Source organism: Mustela nivalis, assembly GCF_964662115.1.
Source record: "Mustela nivalis genome assembly, chromosome: 2".
Taxonomy (NCBI): Eukaryota; Metazoa; Chordata; class Mammalia; order Carnivora; family Mustelidae; genus Mustela; species Mustela nivalis.
In genome coordinates, this window is record NC_139021.1 from 95,738,710 (window position 1) to 95,758,479 (window position 19,770).

The window sequence follows — 19,770 nt, forward strand, 5'->3', positions numbered from 1 at the left end:
CTAAGGGCTCAGCTGTCTAAGCCAAACGGTTCCTGGAGGTGGGGGTGAGGCGGGGCTGCCTCGGAGCCTGATCTCTCTGTAGAGAATTAAAGAACTGACAGGTCACTCCGACATAAATTAAAATCCTCTGTTGTGTTAAAAGTCACAGCTACATATACCACAAAATTGTGTTTTATTTACATAACTTTTTCTTTTAAAGAGTTTATTCATTTATTCGACAGAGAGAGAAATCACAAGTAGGCAGAAAGGCAGGCAAAGAGAAAGGGAGAAGCAGGTTCCCCACTGAGCAGAGAGCCTGATGCAGGGCTCGATCCCAGGCTGCTGGGATCATGACCTGAGCTGAAGGCAGAGGCCCAACCGAGCCACCCAGGTGTCCCCTATTTATATAACTTCTAACGAAGGACATTTTGTATACTTAGGAGAGTAAAAATTACAACTGCTTTTCCCACAAGTCAGCTGCCAAATTTGCACACTGTTGGTTCTTTCATCATACAGTAACATTACACAACTTCTATTTTTTTTGTCATTGCTAGTCCCCATACAGTACATTAGTTTTTGATACAGTGTTCCATGATTGTTTGCGTATAACACCCAGTACTCCATGCAATCTGTACCTTTAATACCGTCATGGGGCTCACCCATGTCTCTGCCCCTCTCCCCTCTAAAACCCTGTTTGTTTCCTGGAGTCCATAGTTTCTCATGGTTCGTCTCCTCCTCTGATTCCCCACCTTCATTTTTCCCTTCCTTCTCCTAATGTCCTCCATGCTATTCCTTATGTTCCACAAATAAGTGAAACCATAGGAAAACTGACTTTCTCTGACTTATTTCACTCAGCACAATCTCCTCCAGTCCCACCCATGCTGATGCAAAAGTTGGGTATTCATCCTAATGGCTGAGTAATATTCCATTGTACATATGGACCCCATCCTTACCCGTTCGTCTGTTGAAGGGCAGCTCAGTGATTTCCAGTTTGCCTGCTGTAGCCATTGCTGCTATGAACATCGGGGCGCATATGGCCCTTCTTTTCCCATCTGTCTCTTTGGGGTAAATACCCAGTAGTGCAATTGCAGGGTCATAGGATAGCTCTGTTTTTAACTTTTTGAGGAAATCTCCACACTTTCTTCCAAACTGGCTGCACCAACTTGCATTCCCACCAACAGTGTAAGAGGGTTCCCCTTTCTCCACATCCTCTCCAGCACATTGTTTCCTGCCTTAATTTTTGCCAGTCTAACTGCTGTAGGTGGTATCCCCATGTGGTTTTGATTTGTATTTCCCTGATGCTGAACATTTTTTCATGTGTCTGTTAGCCATTTGTATGTCTTCTTTGGAGAAGTGTCTGTTCACGACTTCTGCCCATTTTTTGACTTGGTTATTTGTTTTCTGGGCATTGAGTTGAGAAGTTCTTTATAGATCTTGGACACCAGCCCTTTGTAGCGTCATTTGCGAATATCTCCTCCCATTCTGTGCATTGCCTCTTTGTTTCGTTGACTGTTTCCTTTGCTACTAAACCACTTTTAGAAAATAAAAGGCATCTGGGGGCACCTGAGTGGCTCAGTTGGTGAAGCGTCCGACTCCTGATTTTGGCTCAGGTCACAATCTCAGGGTTGTGAGACAGGGCCCTGCATTAGGCTTTGTGCTCAGTGGGGAGTCTACTTGGGATTCACTTGCCCCCTTTCCCTGCCCCTCTCCCTGCTCATGTGCTCACTCTGTCTCTCTAAAATAAATAAGTCTTTAAAAAAAGAAAAGGCAATTTAAAGCTATTAGCATTTACAAATCAATAAATTATTAAGTTTACGAAAAATCACATTACAAGCACATGCCCAAAACACCAGGGAAAGCAAATCTAGTGCAAATCTCACCAGACAGGATTAAGCATCCTTTTCAATAGGTTTGCTTTCTACGCCCAGTGCAGCTGGCCCTTCCCACCACACACTCATTGCTGTGAAACAGACACTTTAGGAATTACACATTTTATTATTCCTGAAATTTTTTCCCTAAAAACAGAAAAGCGGCCCATGAAATATAAAATAAATAAGAAGAATCTGGTAGTCTTATAGGGGTCTAGTTTCAGTGCAGCAGCATTTTGCTGTTCCTCTCTTTATTTTATAAAGGTCTTCACTTCGCCACTCGGGAGGAATTTATTTTCTTGATATCAACCTGACTCAGAATCAGCGTCCCATTTTTGAATTTTCCAATCTGCCCAATCCGTCCGCTGGACAAAATACTGGGAGCTGATTTCTTCTTTTTGGATTTCCTGCAGTTAAAGGGAGAGAAAAGTACCAGAGTTAAGCTTATGAAGAAGGATAAGAGGATGGCAACACCAGCAACCAAGTGACCACGGTCCGCTCCTGCAAACTCCTGGGGTCATCCTGTGCACACCACCCTCCACCACCCTACCGCAACCACCACCCACCTTCCTGTGGTCCCTGAAACATGCCAGCCACCTTCCTGTCTCGGGACCCTTGCACTGGCTTCTTCTGCGGAGAATGTTCTGCTACTGATCTTTCTAGGCTGTCCCCTCCTCTTCACTCAGTTTTCAACTCAGAGGTCACCCCCTGCCGAATGACATCCCAGCCCTCCCACCCCCAGTGATATTCTTTTATAATGCTTTACTGCAACCTCCTCACAGAACCTGACATTCCCATGCTTACCTGTTTGTAGGTTTTGAGGTGTTTCCCTCACGACAATGTAAGCTCCCCAAAGGCAGGTATACTGCCTCCCACCCCGGGGCGATCATGGCTGAATTCCCGACACCTGACACCTAAGACACCTACGTGCCTGGCGACAGAGGCATGTGGCCAGGACAAACGACCACCCATGCACAAGCTCACTAAAGAGTCTAAGAAAAGGGTTAAGACAAAAGAAGTCAATTCTGAAACTGTAATTTAGGGAGCAAGGAAAGGCATGTTTGGACCAAAGCTAAGACACCAGCATGAAGAGACTCGATGATCTGTTCCTCAGGTCACGGCGCTCTGCCTCCTGCGGTACGGCAGAGAACAGGACACGGCCCTGGACCCCGGTGCCACACAGGCAGGCTTTTAGCGCGGGCTGGGAATGTCAACCTCAGTTTCTCCACAAGTCACCTGAGCTGTCTGATCTTTGCAAATGGGAGCCTGGAGGAGATTCCTGATTCAGTTCTGAGGCAGCTGTTCAATCTGGGACACTGTCTTCCCCCTACCCGGGACTTGCTCGGAACACATGAGGGGCAGTGAAGCACTCTACCAGGCTAGAAACACCAGGTAAACTCCAGGCGTTAGTTTCAGAACTCATCAATAGGTTTACCCAGATCATTCCTCCCCAGTACCTGAGGATGTCACTCACCTGTCTTCCTGCCCTCTCCTCTTCTTTTTCTTGAAGATATCTGTGTCCTGGGCCTGATTTCAAAATTTAGGATAATATACGTGTCAATAGTGGATAACGGAGATTCAAAAACAGATAAGAAGTGTGTGATCAAAAGCCAGTGAGGTGGGCGCCTGGGTGGCTCAGTGGGTTAGGCCTCTGCCTTTGGCTCAGGTCATGATCTCAGGGTCTTGGGATCGAGTCCCGAATCAGGCTCTCTGCTCAGCAGGAGGCCTGCTTCTCTCTGTTTCTCTCTCTCTCTCTCTCTGCCTACATGTGATCTCTGTCTGTCAAATAAATTTTAAAAATCTTTTAAAAAAAGCCAGTGAGGCACCATTTACTTTTCATCTTTTTCTCAAGCAGGCATATTAAACATACCCTCAGTTTCATCCTAAAGCTCTTTCAAGAGTGTCAAAGGTTATTCCAGAAAAAACTGACAGGAGAAACATTCCATCTTTCACTAAAGGGGAAAAGGAGGGAGCACAGCATCTACCCCTCTGTCATCTATCATAAGCCCTTGTGTTCTGTACACTATAAAACGCAACACAGGAGAAAGACCACAATAGCTGATGGGATCTGAGCAGGAACTCGCTATTTCAGAGCAAACCCTTCACATGAATATGCCGGCTTCCCTGGCTACTGTTAGAGAACAAAGCTGACTTGAACAGGGGAAGGAACGATCATGTCACTCTCTACCCTACTGTGGCCACTGCCTCCCGACTCCACTGTGGCCAACTGCGGTCACCTCCTCGTTCTAGCTTGGTAACAAAATGGCTTTTACTCGTACCATTCTCTTTTCTTCTTCCTTGGCTGCCTTCTTTTCTTTGATTTGCTCCTGCAACACCTTGTAATTCACGTAACTGTTTTTGGGAGGCTGAAATGCAACAGGAAAAATAAAACCTAGAGATACCATTTTTTTATTTTGCAAGGATCTCCCAGTGACCTCACCTCCCCTGCCTTGCCCTGGGTTCTCCCCTTTCCTGTAGGTATCCCGTCTGCTGATGAGACAGAAGCAGCCCCTCACCTGCGCACCCAGCATGATGGCGCGTTCCCGTTCCAGGAGTCGTTCCTTCCCTTTTCCATAACCTGTGATCCCGAACCGGTGCACTTCCAAGCGAGCCTGTGGACGCAGAGTGGAATGAAGCCCAAGTGCATTCCAGAGAACCCCGGGAAGAGATCTACCTCTGAGGTAGCCCACGTCAGACACGATGTGCTGGAACGGGAACTCTGTCGTGCTATGGCTTACAGAGCTCTGTGGCGGTCTTACGTAATTTCTTACCATAACCTCCCAACACTCGTTTTCCCGTGTTGAATTTTGGGCAGGTGAAGCAACAGACCTAGGATTAAATGCTGAGCATATTAGGATTCTCTCTGAAACAAGCTACTGCCCCTCCAGACAGGAATTTCCACTTAAAAGTCCCTCTGTACACTTGCTCCCTCTGAGAAACCACTTCTCATAGATGCTTCGAACACAGATTTGTGTTTGTTTGTTTAAAGATGCTGCAGAGGAAGAGAACTGCCCTTTCTCAGCAGTTGAATTACCTCCTCCTATCTTTTTTCTCATGCATTTTAAAAACGTAGTTACAACCGCAGAATACACACTTCCCTCCCTGCTTCTCGACTTACCTCTGCATCATGGGCCCTGCAGCCACAAACCAGTGTGTTTTAAGTGACAGCCTAGTATTCACCACTGGAAGGCAGGGGATTTGCTTAACCATTATTTCAACCACTGGACATGGAAATATATATATATGCATATATAAACATATATATTTTTGGGGGGGGGGCACTCCAAAACTGAAAAAAATGAAGTTTCAAAACACATACCTTCTCTAAGTTAAATTCTTGTCTCTCCACACCTTTCTCAGGGATACTAGTTTTGGTCTGAAAAGAAAAAAATTCTTATTAAGATCCTCTGTGACTGTACCATGGGAGCATTTGTCACCAACAGAGCAGTCATGTTTTAAAAAGCCTTGAAACTGGCCCAGATGCCCAAATACCAAACGGTAACACAAGCATGTTACATGGAAGTCTTCATCAAAGAAAAATAGAGAAAAAAAATGTTAAGGTATCAAAGCTTAAGAAAGGATGAGCATTTTTTAAAAAATACAAAACTAGACAAACCATAAGTGACTCTTAATCTCAGAAAACAAACTGAGGGTTGCTGAGGGGAGGGGAGTCGGGAGAGGGGGGTGGGGTTACGGACATGGGGGAGGGTATTGCTATGGTGAGTGCTGTGAAGTGTGTAAACTTGGCGATTCACAGACCTGTACCCCTGGGGATAAAAATATATTGTATGTTTATAAAAAAATAAAAAATTAAAAAAAAAAATTAAAAAGATGATGAGAGAGACCAACGTCTCTCATAAACCACATGCAGAAGATTCTGTTCAGTGGGGGTTTAGAAGAGGGTTAGTGAGCAGGGATTCTGGAGGATAAACACTGTATATCTTTTTATTATTTATTTTTTTTTTAGAGGAGAGAGTGTGTGTGCATGAGCGGGGGTGGGGCAGAAGGCAGGGGAGAGAGCGTCTTGGGCAGGCTCCACGCCCAGCGCAGAGCCCACTGTGGGGCTCTATGTCATGACCGAGATCATGACCTGAGCTGATATCGAGAGTCGGACACTTAACCGACTGCGCTGCTCAGGCGCCCCTTAAACATTGTATTTAAATAACTCTTTCCCTCTTTCTTCCCATCCACCCATTAAAATAATGGCTAACAAAACTCTCTTAACTAAATATTTTTACAGGAACACATTTCTAGAAATGGAGATTTGGTTTATAAGTCTCAATACAAAATAAAGGTGCTGCAAATGCATGTGACTCTTCACACCGACATGGCCACTAGCTATGGTTACCAGCCCACAGAACTGACCAGAAGCTTGAGATCTGAAGAAAATGTACTGTCACATCTGGCTAACAGCAGTGGTCACCACTCTACCCCAGCCACCAAGTCTGGGCCAACAGAAAGCAGGGTCTGAAAGCTGGGGAGCCTCCAGACGAAGGACCCTTGCAGCCGACTGCCCACCAGGGAAGCACCTCCCGCCCATCCTGCTCAGCAGGGGGCGGTGTGGAGGGCCGGAGCAGTGCCCTGCACCACACCCTGCTGAGACAGGGGCCTCGATCACAGCTGTCTGCAGGTCTCTGGGTCCCTCCTACCAACGGAAGCTGGACTCTGGCTGATCCTGGTTGTATTGTGGGTGTGTGGGTCGATCACTGAACGCTTCCACAGGTGACAGGCTCTCTCCGTGAGGCCATGTCCTGACTTCCCAGAGGGGTTCTTACGAAGTGGAAACAGCGCTCACTGCTAAACGTTATTGGGGTCCGGGAAACGGGAAGGCGTGGCCAGTACTCTCAGTGTTGACTGATCCACTACGAACGACGGCCCCGCTGGGCAGTCACCACAGTGCTGCTCACCCACTGGCACATTGCACAGTGACTCCTGGCAGGACAGACAGAACACGGCACTACGAGGAGGTCTGCCACGCTCCAAGCGTGTGGCCCTGGTCTGTGCTTACAGTCACAGTAAATGCATCTTCCACGTTACTTTACCAAGATTCCTGACTTTGATGATGCTTACGATTTTCCTCACTCCTGTATTTCACAGAATCAGATGCCTTAATTAAGACCACGGGCACACAAAGGATGCCAGGCGCTTCCGTTCCTCTTCCCCACAAAGTCTTATTTCCTGTTCCGTGCCTGGAAAAAAAATGTCTTTACCCTGAAGTTAAAAATCCTTTGCTGCTGGCATGCACACCCAATCTATTTACTATGATAAACAGTACTACTTCTTCTGGCTTAAGTCTTAATGACTTCGGGATCACCAGATCCTCAAACACAAATGCTAAGTTAAAGAAGAGAAACTGTGTGCGGTTCACAGACCTCCAAAATCCTAGGAAACATTTACCTCCTTTTCTAAAAATTTAAGTAGTTCTCCCTCTCTATTCTTCCCTCCCATCCGTCCAACGAGGCACCAGCTAACCAAAGTTTTCTGAGTTGAAAATTTCGTTCAGGAGCATGAGATTCCTGGCATTACTGGAGATGGCACAGGTTCCCTTGGCTGCCCCATTCCAGAACATCGCCGTGAGGAAGGAACATCTAGGAGGACCTAAGCGCTGTAATAAAATACTTGGCTACCTGCGTGACTGTCACCGTGGGGCTGAAAGCCTTGGGTCTGGGGACGAGAGTGGCCCACAGAGGAGAGGGCCACAGCTTCCGATGTCCCTGCTTTCCCCAACATCAACCCCACAGAACACCCCAGACGCTGCACGCAGGCCTCAGTTCACCCCAGCCATGGGGACACCGGGCCGAGGGCCTGTGCAGGCCTGGGTTGCAGGTCTGGTGGGACATAGATATGTTGCCATTTTCAAGCCCTCTGTTTACATTTTGCCAGAAATATCTCCGCTTTGCAGCTCTCGATTTGTCTGAGAAAAGGTCTAGATTCTAGATCCTTGTTTATCATAAAGGCGAGCATTCTTAGCTCACTATTTGCTCAGTTCATAGGCATGACCCTGTCAATGTCTAACTTTTATTCACAGTTTTAAAGAACTTTCAGTCCATTACTTAGCATGTATTACCTGATTTAGAAACCATCAGGGCTCCTCCCTGTCTGCTCTCCCCTGGTGCTCACTGCAGCAGGCAACACTGGGTCCTCCCCTGCTTCTAGGCTTCCCTGCCTACCTGAAGTTAGGTAGGGCTATGTGAGTTTCTTTGGCCAAAGACACGTGAGCAGAGGGGAAGGATGCCCCTTCCATAAGGAACCTCTAAGAGCCAACCATCGACTCCCCTTCTCCGCCAGAGCAACTGAGAGCTTTCCAGCTGGTGGAGTTCCTATTATCCTGGGCCCCTAGACAACGACAGTGTGTGACAGCACACTGTCCTTGCCAACCCTGATGGACATGGAAAAATAATTAACTTTTGCCTTCAAACCACTAAGATGTAGGGACTAAACTATCGAACCACAGACTTATCTATCCTGACCACTAGAGCTATAGGGTCCCACACACAGGAAAGAGAAAGCTTTGCACATTTTGAGAACTTGCGTGTCAGGCTCCGAAGACAGAAGAAAGCTATAAAACGAAGGAAGAGTTTGGAGTGCGAGATGAAGGCTGGCAGGCCCCTGGGGCTCGGTGAACGTGTCCATGGGCTGACTGGCTGCACTGGTAAGATTCTTTTCTTCTACTAGTTACTGCCCAACCTTTGTCCAGAGAGAGAGCAATTGGGTAAGTAAACTCTTTTTTACCAGCCCTGGATTTGCTAAACAGGGGTGTGGAGCAAAGTTACAGGGTGCCCTGGAGGGTAGAGGATTTCAGGGTTGAGCCGCAGGGAGGGATCAAGATATTGCAGAGGTCATGAGAACAGTAAGCACTGCGGCGGTAACATGGGGGACAGGTCTTTCTTCCTGGTGAAGATTCCCAGTCCATGCGCTTCTGTTACTCAAAGGACAAGGAGCCTAACCTAATCTGCTCGCTCTCCACTCGCTTGCTCTCTGTCTCTCTCTCTCTAGCGAACAGCTTTCAAGTCAGAAAGCCTGGGGTCTGAACCTGAGCTCTGGTTCTTACTTCACATCCACAGTCCCTTCTGTGGAATCCTTAGAAAATTCAGAGGCTTTCACATTTTAGGAAGGTCACGCTGCCAACGTACTGAAGACAAAATACCACTTGGAGCAGGGGCCGCGGCAGAAGCCCGTCATTAAGGACATTCGTATCTCTGCCGCACGATCTGTGGATATTCAAGCCAAACGGAACAGACAAAAATAATGCCTAAGCCTCGTATGAGTTCAGGTCAGGTTTTGCTACCAAATAAACCTGCACCAAGCTTCCAAACAAAATCAAACCAAAGCTGTGCCTTCCAAAGCTCTGGGCTTCTGTAACTGCAGAGAGAGGGCAGCTGACTGTTGAAACGTGGGGCAAGTATCTTAGTCTCTCTAGGCAGCGATGAAGACAGGGAAACTTGTCAGGATTCAGGGAGATAAGGAATTAGCGACCAGACTAAGTAATCACTCGAGCGGCAGACAAGCCCCATAAATGTCAGGTGTTACAATGATCTGCTAACGTGCTTGCGAGCGGTCTGCACGCACCTGTGTGTGGGCCACAGGAGGCAATAGGCCCTTCGGATCTAGAGTCCACTGTCCTCGGATTTCTAGGATGTCTTTTTTTTTTTTTTAAAGATTTTACTTATTTGACAGAGAGAGATCACAAGTAGGCAGAGAGGCAGGCAGAGAGAGAGGGGGAAGCAGGTTCCCTTGCAAGCAGAGAGCCTGATGTGGGGCTCGATCCCAGGATCCCAAGATCATGATCTGAGCTGAAGGCAGAGGCTTTAACCCACTGAGCCACCCAGGGGCCCCTAGGATGTCTTTCTTATCTCTTTCTATGGAGGCTACAAAGGAGGCTAAGGTTCAGGACACAGATGATGCTAAGGGCGAAGAAAATACCAAGAAGACACATCAGCCAAGCAACTCTCGGCTCTTTTCCAGGTGCTAACCTGGGGCTTTCACTCCCCCTCACAGGCAGCCTCGCACTCAGTCCTTAAATCCCAAGTCCAGGTCGGCCCCGGCCTGGCCCTGCACCACAGCTCATCTTCTCTCCACATCACTTGCTAACAAAAGACACCTTTACATTCCCTAGGGAATTACAGGGGTTACAGGAGTTCTGTGCCAGAAATGAGGCACAAAAACCAAATATAAATATATTTCTCATTATAAATCTCCATAGTACACCATGGACCCTGTTTCAATACACAATGCTGTTTAATCACAGTATATAGGTCACAGGTCCAAGTTCTAGGGAAAGAAGGTCACTTCCGGGGTTCAGGCAGGGCCAGCTGGGTTGTCCAACTTGTATCTCTCAAGTATTCTCCAAAGACAACCAGCAGACTCCATGTGGGCTGTTATTACCTTACTAGCTATTTGGGCAGATTCCATGTCTGTCTAAACTGTCCTACAATGACCCGAAGCTTTCAGAGAACAGGGACCACAACTATTATTTACTACGTTATACAAACCCTTGGCATAGCATGACTTATCCTAATTACTCCCAGCTGACATCCTTAGCTGACATCCCCTTTACCAGGATATGCCTTAATACCCAGCGTTCTCTTCCTCTGTATTTGTTTACAAGTCGCAATACGACATGGAGTCTTTTATAGGCGTATGTGTTTTTATTGTGTTCGTTTTTGGTCTCCTTATCCAGACACATTCATGTGTTCAAAAGATACGTTTTAAAAAGAAGGAAAGGGAAGGATTGCCCGGGTGGCTCAGTGGGTTAAAGCCTCTGCCTTTGGCTTAGGTGGTGATCCCAGGGTCCTGAGATCAAGCCCCACATCAGGCTCTCTGCTCAGCGGGGAGCCTGCTTCCCCCGTCTCTCTGCCTACTTGTGATCTCTGTCAAATAAATAAATAAAATCTTAAAAAAAAAAAAGGAAAGGGCAGAATGCCAAGAGCAACTGAAAAATTTTATTAAGGTCAGAAAATCCAAAATGTTGGATAAGCTGAGGTTCCCAAGAAAAGCCAATGAAAAAGGGGTCAAAAAGGGGTCAATCAGGGGCACCTGGGTGGCTCAGTGGGTTAAAGCCTCTGCCTTCAGCTCAGGTCATGATCCCAGGGTCCTGGGATCGAGCCCCGCATTGGGCTCTCTGCTCAGCGGGGAGCCTGCTTCCCCCTCTCTCTTTGCTTGCCTCTCTGCCTATTGGTGATTTCTATCAAATAAATAAATAAAATCTTTAAAAAAAAAAAAGGGGTCAATCAGAAGAGGATGAAAAAGGATCTAACAGCTGGAAGCAGATGTTCTGTTACTAAGAGACAGAGAAATGCACTCACTCAAGGCCAACGTTTTTGTGCTATTAGAAAACTTTCCATTCTAGAAAGAACCCAACAAGTATAAGAGGAAAGAGAAGACCGAGACACCTGAAGAAATGAGAGAGGTACACAGATGTTTGTGTGTTAAATTCCCCAAACCAGAATTATATATGATGCAGTGTTCAACCTTTTTCACTGCATGGCACACACAGAAAATACTATGGTACACAAGGTTTGGTGCACAAGGGTTTGCTGTCGTAATACTGACCACTGTAAGCTTCCCCGGCTGGCCAATGTGGTGACTCTGACCAGCTGAATGGCCAAGGAAATCCACTCCCTGGCCTACCTGTGACAGCTCCCACTTCCTGGCCTACCTGTGACAGCTCCCAGTGTTCCAGTATTTGGAGTTGGAAACTGACCTAGAATCCTAAAATAAAGGTAGATGATTACAAAAAGCACTATTAGTCTTTGAGGAAGACAAGCTGGTGAACCTGACATGAAGAGCTACCTGAACGCTAGGAAAGATACCACAGCTGGGTTTTTTGTTTTTTTTTTTTTTAAAGATTTTTTATTTATTTATTTGACAGACAGAGATCACAAGCAGGCAGAGAGGCAGGCAGAGAGAGAGAGGAGGAAGCAGGCTCCCCGCTGAGCAGAGAGCCCGATGCGGGCCTCGATCCCAGGACCCTGAGATCATGACCTGAGCCGAAGGCAGTGGCTTAACCCACTGAGCCACCCAGGCGCCCCCACAGCTGGGTTTTTTAAACCACAAACAAGATGCGGTAAGCACTGGATGCTAGCACGTGCTCACACACGTTCACCAAGAATGATGCAAGCCTGACTATCTTTGCAGTGGGTTGAATTGTGGTCTCCAAAAAGAGATGTGACCATGTTCTAATCCCCAGAATCAGCGAATGGATCTTATTTCTAAAAAGGGTCTTTACAAGGGCGCCTACGTAGCTCAGGTGGTTAAGGAACTAACTGCCTTCGGCTCAGGTCATGATCCTGGAGTCTCGGGATCGAGTCCTGCATCAAGCTCCCAGCTTGGTGGGGAGTCTGCTTCTCCCTCTGACCTCTTGCCTCTCATGTTCTCTCTCTCTCTCTCTCTCTCTCAAATAAAATAAAATCTTCAAAAAAAAAAACAAAAACAAAAAAGGGTCTTCACAGTATAATTAAGGATCTCATGACGGGACCCGTCCTAGATTTCGGGTGGGCCCTAATCCCAATGATAGCTGTTCTTCTAGGAGAAAGGTAGAGGGAGATTTGAGACTCCGATGAGGAGTTGACGGTGATGCAGCCACGAGCCAAGCCTAGAGCCACAGGTGGAAGAAGGAAGGATTCCCTTTCGGAGGCGAGTGTGCCCAACCAACACCTTGATGTCGGCCTTTCTGGCCTGCAGAACTGTAAGAGAACAAACATCTGCCCAGCAGCCCTAGAAAACCAATACAGTCCCCTTTTCCTCTGATGATAGACAAAAGTTTATAGGACATGAGGAATGCAACAGAAATAGAATGCCTGGATTTTTGCACGGATCCTTAATACCCTTGTGGGGAAAGTTGGATAGGCAACTACACTTCTCTCCTGGACTGAATTTTGCATGAGACTTAACACATTCAGTCTGGGATAAATTACTGCTCAGTGAAATCTAGCTGCTTTCCACCGGAATGCAAGTTCCTTGAGAAAAAGCAGTTTTGTCTCTTTTGTTCAATGCTGTATCCCCATGACTTGCGGCCAGAAATAGTTGACTGACTGACTTTTCTGAGCACCATCAGGCAGAAGGCTTATCAGCATGGAAGGGTACACTCAGCAGGCTTATGTTCCTCAAACTCTGTACATGCCTAAGGAAGTCTTGTCTTCAGAACTGGCCCTCCTGGTTCCTGGGAGCTGACCAATTGGGTAATAAGAGTGTTTTTGCATCCCCAAGGCCCTGAGCCAAGCTGTACTAAGTTTGCCCAGATTATTTATAGCAACAATGTGATTGATGGTTAATATCTACTTTTTTCCTGGGTGCCTAGAGCTTCAGTAACTACTGTCAGTCTGTATGTCTACGTAACGCATTTCTCAGTGAAAACTGTGGATACCCAGTCTGGGGTGAAATTCCATGGCTGGCCAACACCCCACAAGCTGTCACACGTTGCCACTGGGGGAATGAAACACATCCCATGCAATTCCACTGGGAGGGGATATCTACACACTGACACCTGGTTTCCTCCAGGCCTCCCTCCCTGAACTTTTTTCCTTCACTGCTTTTACTCTGTATCCTTTTGCTGTGGTAATTTGTAACCATCATGGTGACTTCATGCTGAGTGTTGAGGCCTGTGAGTGCTTTTCGCAAACCATCAAGCCAAAGGGTGGTCTTGGGGATCCCTGACATGGTCTAAAAAGACAGTCATCTAAGGGAGTCTGGCAGGCTCAGTTGGTACAGCCTGCAACTCTTGATCTTGGGGTCATGAGTTCAAGCCCCATGTCAGGTAAGAGTGCTTAAATGAATAAAACCTTTTATATGTTATTTTATTAAAAAAAACTTTTTGAAAAACAATTTATTTATTTGAGAGCGAAAGAGAGACAGAGAAAGCACGAGCAGAGGGAGAAGGAGACTTCCCGCTGAGCAGAAAGCCTAGCTCCCAGCACCCTGAGGTCACAATCTGAGCTGAAGGCAGCCTAGCAGACAGAATCACCCAAGCAGCCAAACCCTTAAAAAAAAAAAAAAAAAGAAAATGGAAAAAGAGAGAACAAAGAAAAGATGCCTCTCTAAAACTGCGATATCAGGGCTTTCACCATATACACAGAAACTAACCAAATCATTACCTGTGTGTTTTCATCTCGATCCAGCTTCTCTTTTCTTTTCTTATTTCTGCTGTGAAATTCTATCACCTCTACTGGCCCTCTGGGGTTCTTCAGGGTTGGGGGAGATACCGCAGCACTAGGGGCTTCTGGTCCTGAAGGGGAACCAGTGGGGGTCACAGCAGGGGCACACCGCAGCTCTTCTTGGAGTTCCTTGAAGAAGCTGGAGGCACTCTTCCTTTGACCTCTTCCAAAGGAACCAGGTAGGGGAGCTGGCTCTGCTGTCGCCGGCGAGACCGGCGTTTCAGCACCTCTCTTCTTGGTTTCTCCCCTCTTCCTGATCCTTTTCTGTTCTGGTTCATCTTCTGTCTCCTCTGTTTCTTCAAACACAGAGCAGGAAAATAAATAGCTTTGGCTTTATCAAATTGTCAAATCATGTGAATGTGTCTGTATGTACGCCATGGCTATCAATACCCAGAAATACAAAGAAACAAAAGATTTCTTTTTCTTCAAATGGGGTGATTTTTGCACAATTCTGGGGCAGGGGTATTTTTATTTTCTTTTTAAATTTTAATTCAATTAATTAACATATAAGTATTATTGGTTTCAGAAGTACAGGTCTGTGATTCATCAGTCTCATATAATACCCAGTGCTCATTACATCACATGCCCTCCTTAACACTCATCACCCACTTACCCCATTCCCCATGCCCCCTCCAGTAACCCTGTTTGTTTTCTATGATTCTCTTATGGTTTGTTGTATTTGCACAATATGTAGAATCCAAGAAGCAACATCTTTTACTAGGTAACTAACTATGGTCGTGTCTCTGACCCACAGCGCAATTACTTCAGCCCTGACCTCAGTCCATACTAAGAGCAACCTCAAGGCAACAGTCTCCAGGGAACTGGCAATCCCCATTGGCTCACACTTTGTGCGAAAAATGTCTGCCACGGGACGCCTGGGTGGCTCAGTTGGTTAAGCAGCTGCCTTAGGCTCAGGTCATGATCCCAGCGTGCTGGGATCGAGTCCCACATCAGGCTCCTTGCTCGGCGGGGAGCCTGCTTCTCCCTCTGCCTCTGCCTGTCATTCTGTCTGCCTGTGCTCGCTCTCTCCCCCCTCTCTCTCTCTGATAAATAAATAAAATCTTTAAAAAAAAAAAAAGAAAGAAAAATGTCTGCCACTACAGCTGATGTTTTATTTTTTGATACTCTCTAGGGTTGCGGGTGGGTATTACAGTCTTCCCATTTTTTTTCAGTTATGCATTAGGATGAACCTACGACAAGTGGTTCAATGTGAACACATTTATTTTCTACGAAATCCCTGTATTGCATCTATGTTTCACCTGTTCAATTCTGACCAGCCACCTGCTCTGACATCAAGTGCTCACCTGCACCGCAAGTATCACAGCGCTTTCTAAATACCAACTGATCATTTCTGTTTACTTATATAAAAGGTACCTAAACTTTGGCATTGGGCACCTAAAAATGGGTAGTTACGGCCCAAGCCTTCAGAGCTCCTTGAATAATTTCAAGCCTGTGCTAAATAAACTATATTTAGGATTTGGCAGAATTTTCTTTTCCTCTAGTTTTTAAACCTCTCAAGGCCAGAGACTAAGTCTTCTCTGTCCTCCGATATATTCCCAAGGGGGTAGAAACGTCCGGTCCACAGGCCAAGTCAATACAAGGCGAGGGGCAGGGGCTGGACAGTCTGGAGACTGGAACCCACGCTCTGCAAATTAACAGCTAGGTGAATTTCGGTAAGCATTTTAACCCCTATGGCTTGTTTCTACATTTGTAATAAATGGGATTAATGACTATGTACTTCACCAGAAGTGAAGATTAAATGAGTAAATACATGAAAGATGGGAACTATATGGCAAATTCTCCATACTTTTTAGCTATTATTTTTACTGTGTAAGTGAGCTTAGAATCTTTTTTTTTTTAAGCGTTTATTTATTTGACAGAGATCACAAGTAGGCAAAGAGGCAGGCAGAGAGAGAGAGGAGGAAGCAGGTTCCCCACTGAGCAGAGAGCCCGGTGCCGGGCTCCATCCCATGACCTGACAGGAAGGCAGAGGCTTTAACCCCAAGAGCCACCCAGGTCTCCCTCCCCCACCAGCTTAGAATCTTGAGCAATGGCTCCCAACTACAATAGCTTTCGCAACAGCACGTTACAAATTGAAGAAATGTTTGCTCCTTAAAGACACCAATGCCCAGGCTATCTCTTGCCTGAACAAGGGATGTCACCTAACCTGGACCAAATTCTCCAGAATGTGTGGAACTGTCCTTTCCTACTAACGTGCCAGGCGGTGGCCAATCTCAAATAACCGTTTTTCTCTCCTTCTCCCCAAACAAAAAGAGAGGACGGCCAACTTAGTGGAAGGAAGTCCGCGGGGGAGGAACGCACTGAAGGTTGGGGAACTACGGAGACAAGGTGGCACCAGGGCGGAGTGGGGCAAGCGGGCTTCCCAGACGGCGGGGAAATGTCCACGGGGTGGGGTGGGGGGCTGTGCTCGGGAGCCCAAGGTCCTGCGCGCATCACACGCTGCAAGCCTGAAAGCCTCGGCGCTTCCGACGAGCAGCCACGCCGTTGCCCACACCCAGGGACGGCTCGAGAGGCTCGGTCCAAGAAGAGCCACGACCGTGGGGCGCGGGGAAGGGGACCTCTGTCGGAGGCGTGTGCTGCACCCACCCCGAGAACCAGGTCGAACAGCTGAGGGGTGCTCCACGTGCAAGGGCCGAGGGCGGCCCAGTCTCGAAGGTACAGCAGACCCTCAGCGGCCAGTCCGCTTCCCACGTGGGCCCCGAGTTCCCGCACTCACCCAAATCGTAGAGGTTCCGGAGCAGGGAGTCCAGCAGCGTCTGCGAGCCGGGAAGCGCGCGGGCCCCCAGCCCCTGCTCCTGAGCCATCCCGGGCGGAGGGTGGGGCGGGGGGCGCCGCCGCGGTGCCGCCCACAGCCCGCGGGGCACCCACACTTCCGAGTTCCGACGCGCTGCGCGCGCGCGTCGCAGGTCCCGGCGCGGCTTCCGTCCTGGTTAAGATGGCGGCGCCCGGGGTCCTGTGGAGCGGCCGCAGAGGGTGCCGCCGCCCTAGGCGAGGTCGGGCCGCCCAGCGCGGAAGAACCGCCCCCAGCAGCAGCACCACCACCGCCTAGGAAACATTTTCAGGCCCCGCCCGGGACGGCAGCCGCACCATGGATTCTTCCAGTTCATCCAACTCTTGTTTCTCCGTCGGCTCCGCCAGTCCCGGCGCTGTCGTGCTCCTCTACTCGGTAGGCGCCCGGGGGAACGAGGCCCGGGGCGGGGCCGCGAGAGAGGACACCCCCACCCCCAACCCCGCTCGGTCCGGGCCTCCCACGGACCACGACCCCTGGCCCGAAAGAGTGGGTGCCGGGGCTGCCGAGGAGGGGTTAGGTGGTTGACTTGGTTTCCAAGGCAACGGTGTCTCGCCGCGTGTGTAAATGCGTGTGTGCTTTTAGAAGTTTCTGCGGGCGATGGTTCCTCTGGTTCCTTTCCACTCGCTGCTCCTCGTTTCCTCTACCACGCACGGGGCCTTCGGAAAGCCCGTGGTACAGGAATGAGGCGTGCGAGTTGGCTCTCCGTCTCCGGCATGGGCTGCCTTTTGGTTAAATCTGAGAAACCTGCGGGTCTGACCTGGCCGGAGCTGAATCAGCGTGCGGCTCCCCAACCCGCCCTTTTGTTGCTGCCGTTAGGTTCCTGGGAGAAGAGTCTTTGGCTGGTATGTGGGCATAAAGTTTGTAAGACGTGAAGTGTTTAATCTAGAAAGATTGGGAACTTCTGGAAATTTTTATTGCGTTTTTGTCTTCATCCGTACTTTTCGCGAAAGTCATTCTGGAAGACACCAGAGGCCACCCAGCCTCTCCCAGCTTGCCCTACAACCCCCAGCCCCGTCCTCCCTCTCCTGATTTTAACTGATCTTTTTTGCCGCCGCAATGTTGGTCACTCACAATTTATGTGAAGAAATTATGAGGTGAGCCCTTTGTAGTTCTCAGGGTGGTACAATTATGGGGGAACTGATCTTTTTCTTTTTAACCACTAAATTAATTTTTATCTACTTTACAAGGAAATAAAAGAATGCATTTTCAAAGCATGTTACTATGTCCTGCAGGTTAGTGCCAGTTTCTGACTTTAATGTTAATGTGTGTAAGAAGGTCATAACAGGGAGAAGATGAAACAAGATAGATGAAAAACTTGGTTTCAGAAGAGAACCAATATATACCGCTGTATATCAGGGAAACAAGTTTCTCCATGTTCCAAAGAATACTGGTGTCTCTGTTTCCGTGATGCAGAGAGCTCTGGGCCTATAATTTCTGTTAACTGTCCACTTCTGTAGGGTTAGTACTTTAACCTGTCTTCTCATCCACCTTCTTACCCCACACCTCTGTAGTAGAACTATTTTGACCTCGTTTTCTGACTCTGGTATTCCAGAGCCAAGGTGCAGACGCAGCTTGCTGTGTACATCCACTAGCTTTTTTCTGCCCTAAATCGGTTTGTGAGTTGACTGCAACTTTGCACCTGTGTGTTAAAGGAAAGAACTGGTTTTTTACTTCCCCGTTTACCCCTGGTTCTTTCATGATAACACTTTTGCCAACTTTCTCACATGAAAAGTTAAAGCAATTGTATGTGAGCTTTTTCTGCTTCTGAAGCTGGACAGAACCCTCACTACTGCCTAGTCTACTTTCATGATGACCTGAACTTTTTCTTACTATTTCAGGCTGGCCTTCCTTCCTCAGCCACAGGTACTGTACAATACTCTAATATGAGAGTAGTGCTCAGAGATATTTAAGATACTCCTGATTGCAGCAAACATTACTGCACTCCTTACCTGTAGCATCCTGCTCATTCTCCACTCCCAAGATGTGGACGTGAAAGATCCACCCCATGTGTCCTTGGACTTGAAGTCACAGCAATAAACAGAGTTGAGATAAGGGCAATGACCGAATCACACACAGTATGTTGTTGGAGGAAAGAGAAGGAGCACCGGACCTGTTCCAGGCTTCAGAGAAGGCTTTTAGGAGAAGGTGATACCGGAGCTGAGTTTCTGAGGTGTGACTGGGAGATGAGGGAGGAGAAGAAGACTGGCCCAGGCATCCCTGTAAGAAAGCCAGTTCTTTGCATGTTTGGGAGAACCAAGAGGTTAGGTAGGGGTCAAATAAAGGAGACATGAGAAACAAAACTAAGGAAGTAGGCAGAAGGTACTTCCTAAGGGAGTTTTATATACCAGGTTTATACCCCTTAAGGATAAAGTCTTCACTTTCTGAGGGAGCATTTCAGGATGATCAGATTTGTATTTTTGAAAGTGTAAGACTAGGTTTCCAGAGTGGTTGTTTGTGTGGATAACTTTTACTTGAGCACAGACTGTAGGAGAATCTGATTGGAGAAAGGAATCGGATGCCAAAAGCGTGGAGACCAGCAGAACACTACTGCAGTAATTCCAAGAAGTGATGAAAGCCTGAGGCAATGGCAGTGAGCCTGGGGAGAGGGGAGATGGGCGAGTGTGTGTGATATTTAGGACAGGGGAAGTGCCATGACTAAGGAAGAGGAGGTTTCTGTGATTTGGCCTCTGGGTGGATGTTGATGCCTTTTGCTGATAGGAAATCTGGGGAGAGGAACAGGTTTAGTCGGGGTAATATAATCATTTCAGTTTGGGATGTGTTCAGTGTGAGACGCCAGTGGTAAAATGAATGACTTTTAACTAATGGATTATTATTATGGACCTGAGAACTTACAAAATGTAGGGCGAGACATCCAGATAGAGTTAGAAATATGGTACCAGAGCAAACAAGGTCTGGCCTAAATCTATGGATTCGTCAGACATCAGCCAGTAGATTGTAT

At 47.6% G+C, this 19,770-nt stretch overlaps 1 protein-coding gene and 1 long non-coding RNA gene across 3 annotated transcripts; one reads left to right on the plus strand and one right to left on the minus strand.

Moving 5' to 3' along the window:
* Positions 1-1,954: 1,954 nt before the first annotated feature.
* FSAF1 (40S small subunit processome assembly factor 1) lies at positions 1,955-19,764 on the minus strand. Of its 2 annotated transcripts, none has more exons than XM_082718933.1 (7): positions 16,737-19,764; positions 13,940-14,289; positions 5,167-5,223; positions 4,364-4,459; positions 4,127-4,213; positions 3,322-3,374; positions 1,955-2,254 (listed from the first exon to the last, which is right to left on the minus strand). In XM_082718933.1, exons 1-7 carry the CDS (start codon positions 16,822-16,824, stop codon positions 2,116-2,118), a joined length of 870 nt encoding a protein of 289 aa, XP_082575059.1. In that variant the 5' UTR covers positions 16,825-19,764; the 3' UTR covers positions 1,955-2,115. The 2 variants fall into 2 exon arrangements, with proteins under 2 accessions (XP_082575059.1, XP_082575058.1); XM_082718932.1 differs by having other exon boundaries at positions 13,940-14,295.
* On the plus strand, positions 5,220-15,485 carry LOC309857979. Its single transcript, XR_014307999.1, has 3 exons — positions 5,220-8,499; positions 14,754-14,858; positions 15,172-15,485. It is a non-coding gene; the product is annotated as an uncharacterized lncRNA (long non-coding RNA).
* Positions 19,765-19,770: the final 6 nt, after the last annotated feature.

Excerpts from the sequence above, each read along its gene's own strand:
- FSAF1 (XM_082718932.1), bottom strand. The coding sequence starts at position 16,824 with ATGGCTCAGGAGCAGGGGCTGGGGGCCCGCGCGCTTCCCGGCTCGCAG. Across the intron at positions 4,214-4,363 it reads CCATCATGCTGGGTGCGCAG|CCTCCCAAAAACAGTTACGT; the intron begins GTGAGGGGCTGC and ends GTTGCATTTCAG. Across the intron at positions 3,375-4,126 it reads AGGAAGAAGAAAAGAGAATG|GCCCAGGACACAGATATCTT; the intron begins GTACGAGTAAAA and ends TTTTGAAATCAG.